The 6,082-nt window shown below is 45.0% G+C and overlaps 1 protein-coding gene across 1 annotated transcript; it reads left to right on the forward strand.

The window, feature by feature from the left end:
- Positions 1–322: 322 nt before the first annotated feature.
- Wfdc11 (WAP four-disulfide core domain 11) lies at positions 323–2,327 on the forward strand. The gene is made up of 3 exons (XM_050150726.1): positions 323–410; positions 1,511–1,653; positions 2,304–2,327. Exons 1-3 carry the CDS (start codon positions 323–325, stop codon positions 2,325–2,327), a joined length of 255 nt encoding a protein of 84 aa, XP_050006683.1.
- The last annotated feature ends 3,755 nt before the right edge of the window (positions 2,328–6,082 follow it).

Genomic DNA, 6,082 nt, shown 5'->3' on the forward strand with positions numbered 1-6,082 from the left:
TTTGTGATTTTTTTTACATTTAAATCTGTAAGATTTCATATTTAGATTGTGTAAGTCTCAAGTGATAGTTTGAATTATCTTTTAATCAAGGGAAGGAAGAACATATGAAACATATTTCTTCAGCAGGGGAAAAAGATGAGGCCAAGCTGGAGGTCAGACGCTGTCTGGTGGAGGGCAGGGCTTCTAACTAGAAGACTGAATATTTAAAAACCTATAGGTGCTTCCCCTTGGTTCACTCCTTTATTTCCCAACTTATATGTTTGATCTCCAGCAGCTCCTGGGAAGGAAAAAAAAAGCGTCTCCAGACACTTCCGTCAGTATCATGAAGCCGTCACTGCTCCCGTCTGTGGTGTTTCTCTGCATGCTGCTGCGGCTGCCCACGCTGGGAGGGAAAAGGAAGCCATACGCTCGTAGGTAGTGAGGATACCTTGTGAGCCAGGGCCAGGGGCTGGGCTCACTCCCGGACCAGGGAGTGGGTGTCGTGTCTGGCATTTGATTCAGGTTCCACCTTTCCAGATCAGCTGTTGGAGAACCTAAGAATTTCTCCAGCTGGGACCATTCCCAGGCAGCAGCATTCACTCATAGACCATGAGCAGTGGAGACAGGGTACCGTCTCAGTGCCTCTGAGGCTCGAGAGCCAATACGGAGCTCCCTTCCTCCGTCCCTACAGAAGTTCTCCGATTCCTGTCATGAGAACGAAACGGATATTCGTTAAGGAAACCTTAAAGGATATACCTCCTTTAGAATGTGAGAAGGCGCCAGGGTCCTTGGTGGAGCGAAGCTACGGGTCCATTGAGAAGAGAATCAGTGAAGGGATGGAGAAAGCGGGTTGAGAGATAAGAATCTGGAGAGAGGCCAGCAAGCGGTTCATTGGGTAAAGTGCTTGTCAGGAAAGCCCGAGGACCCGAGTTTGAACCCGGGGACCCACAGAAACACGGAAGGAGGGAAGCGACCCCACAAAGCTGTCCTCTGACCTCCACGTGTGTGTCATGGAACAATCAGCAAGGAAGGAGTCTAGAGAAACCTGGTTCAAACCAGGCATGGCTGAATGATGTGGTCCCAGCAATTGGGAGGCTGAAGCAGGAGTTTGGAGTTCAGTTTTATGTGAGTCCAATGATAGCCTAGGCTACATGAAAGCCCATCTCAAAAACAAAGCCAGAAAGCTTGTTCATCTTCTCTCTGTCTACCAGAGACAAGAAATGAAGCTGGTAGACAGCTTAGACTTTCAAATCCCTTATTGAACCAATCTATATTTTATAGATGGGTACATGGATGCTGGGGGCATTCGGATCTAGTAAGTCCTGTGGGAGCTGAGGTAATGAATTTAGTGGAGAGTCTGTGAGGTCAGGGCCAAGGTGATGACATCACCAGGGGAACACAGAAGACAGACACCTTGACAGGAATATGGGGCTGACACTCTGGGAGGAACCTCTGACCTCAGAAAGGGCTTGTCTTCCCGCGCTTGCCTCTGGGGCTCTATTCACCTCTTGTCGTTTTGTTTCCATTTCAGAGGAAGAGCTGCTACTGGAGGAATGCTGGGGACAGCCAAAGGCAAATGACTGTTCCAAGAAGTGTTCTAGAACTTTCAAATGTATACACAGAAATCACACATGCTGCTGGACCTATTGCGGCAACATTTGTGCAGAAAATGGGGTGAGTTGCAGATGTGTGTGTGTGTGGGGGTGGGTATTGGCTTCACTGATGCCACCCTCTGCCTTAGACTGTTATTCCTCAACAGAAAACCAAATTTGCCCAAATCTGAGGCCCACACGAGGCCCCCACACAGACAAGCACTCATACACACAGAAAGACAGACACAGACACATACACAGACATACCTAGATACACCCAGACATGCACAGACATAATAGACACATCCATATAGCCCTCCTGTAGGCATGTATAGAGAACACACATAAAGACAGACATTTAATTAATTATACACACACACACACAGACCTAGAAACATCCACACACACCCCAGACATATGTAGACATGCACATACCGATACATACACACAGATACACACCTATACCAAGCCCCCACACAGAGACATACACACACACATTCACACATACAGAACCACAGACAGACAGACATACCCACCATGTACACAGACACATATATAAGGCACATCCAGACACACAGATCAACACACAAGCAGGCAGACACAAAAGATACACATACAGATTGAAACATGCACACACACACACACACACACACACACACACACACACACAAACGGAGCGAGGGAGGAAGGGAGGGAGGGAGGGAGAGAAAACCTAAACTTCTTCTTTTACAGAAATTTTTTGAAAGAAAGAAATGACCCTAACTTCTCCGTGGCCCACTCTCTTGAGAGCTAGCAGCCATTTAGAGACTTCAGTGGTTACTTTTGGAAACGCTGTGTTTATTGGTGGGTAGAAAAGCAAACATACCTGAAAAATAAAGTGTTTGCTAACAACTGGGCTTCCATGTTTCTTTCCTTCATGTCATTCTTTCTATTCTGCCCTGAAGAGCGTGTTTTAAAGATTATTTATTCTTTCACAGTTTCGTGTCATGTGTCACGTTCTTTGATCAAAGCCCCCTTAGTGCCACCTCTTACTTCCTCTCCATTCCCATCAAATCCCTTCTTCATTCAAAGTCCTTCCTACACTTTGTAGACCAGGCTGTTCTTGAACTCACAGAGATGCGCCTGCCTCTGCCTCCCGAGCGCTGGGATTAAAGGTGTGCGCCACCACACCAGGCTCCTCTCCTATTCTTGGCTGTACTTCTTACAATTCCTAACTGTAGGAATTTTGCCACCTTATGTGGCTTAGAATTTATGAGCTACTCCCGTGGACTTTCTCAGGTTCCATTTTAATGAGAGGAGTTGGCAAGTGAGCCCTTTGTTTCTTAAAGAGTGCCTCTTTCATAATTTGTTTAGGTATGTGGAGGTAATTCTTAACGTTGCACTAAACACAGAAAACAAATGTTGTGTACCTGGCCAATGATAGGTTTCTAACTAATGTGGGGATGTTCACAAGGAAGCCTTCATCAACAGCTGGAGACTTCCCTCAGTGCTAGTTATCCCCAGTGGCAGCAGGTTCCAGGCAGCTCCCAGGACCAGGATGACCTGCATAGGCCTAATTATTAGGCCAGCGCTGTAGATCTAGGCTTCCTGATGCCCTGTACAGACACTTCCTATAGTCTCCCAGCATGGCATGCTAGACAGTCTGCCCCAAGGCCAGCAACTTCATACTGAGCTGATGGGGAAGCTCCAGCAGTCAGCGGCCTTTAAGAGGTTGGATCGGGTTAGGGAGTGACCTTTTGGGTACCCAGAGAAAAACTGTTGGCTTGCCCAGGGTGGGCTCTCTCTCTCTCTCTCTCTCTCTCTCTCTCTCTCTCTCTCTCTCTCTCTCCCGTGTTACACACCTGAAGTTGAACTTCTCGTTCCTGTTTTGTGAGTTTGCCCCCTTATAATAAAGAAAATATAATCGGAATCTTTTGGAGTTAGCTTGGGATTCTTTGACCCGTGCCCTTACCCCCAACACCTGGTGCCCACAGTTTGTCCTCAGGTTTGGGGACACCATTTAGGGGTTGATTATTACTTGTACAGGGTAGAGGGTTGGGGTGAAAATTGTGTAGGCCTGGAGATCTCCTTGAAAAAGAAAAGAGGGAATATTGAATGAGGAAATAGGTAACTTTGTGTGAACTTACATTAATAATAATAATAATAGTGAGTAATAGATACTATTTATGGACAATTTACATTCGTATAGTTTCTTGTATATTGACTCAAGTTCAAATTATATTTGTTATTTCTGTTTATAATATTTGTACACCTGTGCAAAGTTATTTTGTCAGATTGTACACATGCATGTTTCTACCTCTGTTTAAGACATTTTGTATATTAATACAGTTTTTAGAATATATTTATCATATTGCACTATATATATTCCCACCTCTGATCAAGATACTTATACATTTTTACATTTTGAGGTCATTGTCCTCATTTACTGCACAGTTGTTTACAGATTATTTAATGTTCTGATATGAAGTCTTAGTCTTTAAGTATTGTAGGTCAATAGTTATTCATGTTTGTTATACATATCGTCAGATTAATTAGGTTTTTTTAGATACATAAGAGATTGTATTCTAGAGATAGGCAATCTTCAACCACTTCAAGGATCTGTAGAACATAGCATTTAAATAACTTAGGGTTCTGTTGATGTGAGACATAATTGCTTCCAATAGCACCGATCTATTCCCGAGAGAATGTTGAGCACCAAAGACACTCCACTTGGAGACTGTTTTCTTTTGTCACAACTGGCCTTTGGGCAAGGAACTGCCCATGCCTCAACCACTGACAAAGTACATGGTGTCCAGACTGGATAAGCAGGATACAAGGAAAAAGACTGCCAAACTCTGCCAAGACAGGGTAAGATGGTTCTGAAAATTTTCCTGCCTGAAAATGGTTAGGCCTTAGCCAAACTTGGTTGCTCCAACATTGCAAATGAGACTTTGGGTGATTGCTCAGGTAGCCAGTATCTCTGTCATATACTGCACATTTTGGAAGCTGCTTGATTGAACTTCCCACCTAGTCAAGTAATATTATCTCTCTTCTCAGGCCTTCAATGGGGTTGAAGATTAAATAGTCATAGTTACCATCCTCTTATGATTTAGTCAAGCCATTTCCAATGCAAGACTTAGACTCCTCAGGATAGAATGTTTATTAAAGCATTTATCATATGTTCCTTGTTTAATATTGTTTATGTTGGTTGTAATTTTATACTTGATATCTGTTCTTAGTGTATACAGTTTTGTATTGGGTTTGAAACTGTCTTATTCAGACAAAAGGGGAAAGTAATGGGGGAATTTCCATCAGCCAATGACCTTTAAGAGGTTGGACCAGGTTAGGGCTTGACCTTTTGGGTACCCAGAGAAAACCGCTCACCTGCCCAGGGGCGCTCTCTCTTTCTCTGGTTCCTGTGTTAATACACTTGAGGATTGACTTCTCATTCCTGTTCCGTGAGTTGTGCCTCTTATAATAAAGAAAATATAATTGAAATCTTTTGGAGTTAGCTTGGGAGTCTTTGACCTGTGTCCTACCCCCAACACTGAGCCTTTAAACCTACCTTGGACACAAGGGAGACACCACATCCTGAGGATCCTGGACAGCCTGGATGACTTTCTTTGGGCTTGCAGTAGGACAAGGCCAACCCCAGGCCAAGCTAACTAATGCAGCCAGGAATGTGTGAATTTTGGATTTAGCACCAGCACCATTTCAGGAGAGTCTTGATTGCACAGAGTAAGAGGAAGTTTGTACCCCTAGTAATTAATGTCTACTGCCAATTGCATAAGGACAAGTCACTTAGCCACCTTGTGCCAAGTCATTTCTTCAATGCCAGCACAAAACCACCTGTCCTTCTTTCTGACATGCCTCTGGATCAAAAGACGAGTCAAAAAGTGGGCGGTTTGGGGTTGGTGGAGAGCATTTAGCTAATAAAGTCGCTCAAGTCTCAGATCCCAAGCTAGGCCCCACCGTTGGTGCGTCCATACCCACTATCGATAGACGGGATAGGATTTGGTGTGCGGGTGTGAAAGAATACGTTTGTGTTCAGGAGATGGAGAGAACTGAGCAACAAGTGCCCAGAGAAAACACCCTCCTCCAGCCACACCGGACCCTCTCACTCTTTCCCAGGCCCAGCCACGTCACCTGACTTCCCAGGACGACTGTCTTCATTGTAGAACACTAATCTAGGAAGGGTAAGGTGGGAGTGGGCAGAGCTAAGGAGAGGACACCGTCTTTAGGGGGCCTCCTACTCTCTGCTCCAGTTTTGCTTTGTTTTATTTTTAATCTCTACCTGCGTGGTGCTTAGGGGTTTTTCTGACCCCAAGGCAAGGAATGTTCTCTTCAGCACTGGAACATGCAGCGCACAACCACTTTGTGGTGGGAGGTCTGATTCTGTGTGCTGGAACCTCTTGGAATTGGAGTGGGTGCACAGGCCCAAAGGACAAACTGGAGACAAATTGCTAATGAGAGAGAGAGAGGGAGAGAGGGAGAGGGAGAGGGAGGCAGAGGGAGGGAGGGAGGGAGGGAGG

The sequence above is a fragment of the Alexandromys fortis genome, unplaced genomic scaffold (genome assembly GCF_014885135.2).
Source record: "Alexandromys fortis isolate MF-2015 unplaced genomic scaffold, M_Fortis_MF-2015_v1.1 scaffold_27, whole genome shotgun sequence".
NCBI classification, from domain to species: domain Eukaryota; kingdom Metazoa; phylum Chordata; class Mammalia; order Rodentia; family Cricetidae; genus Alexandromys; species Alexandromys fortis.

Bases quoted from the DNA above. Each gene is read 5' to 3' on its own strand.
- Wfdc11 (XM_050150726.1), top strand. From the start codon at position 323: ATGAAGCCGTCACTGCTCCCGTCTGTGGTGTTTCTCTGCATGCTGCTG. The intron at 411-1,510 runs GTAGGTAGTGAG...TTTCCATTTCAG, and splicing joins GAAAAGGAAGCCATACGCTC to AGGAAGAGCTGCTACTGGAG. The intron at 1,654-2,303 runs GTGAGTTGCAGA...CTTCTTTTACAG, and splicing joins ACATTTGTGCAGAAAATGGG to AAATTTTTTGAAAGAAAGAA.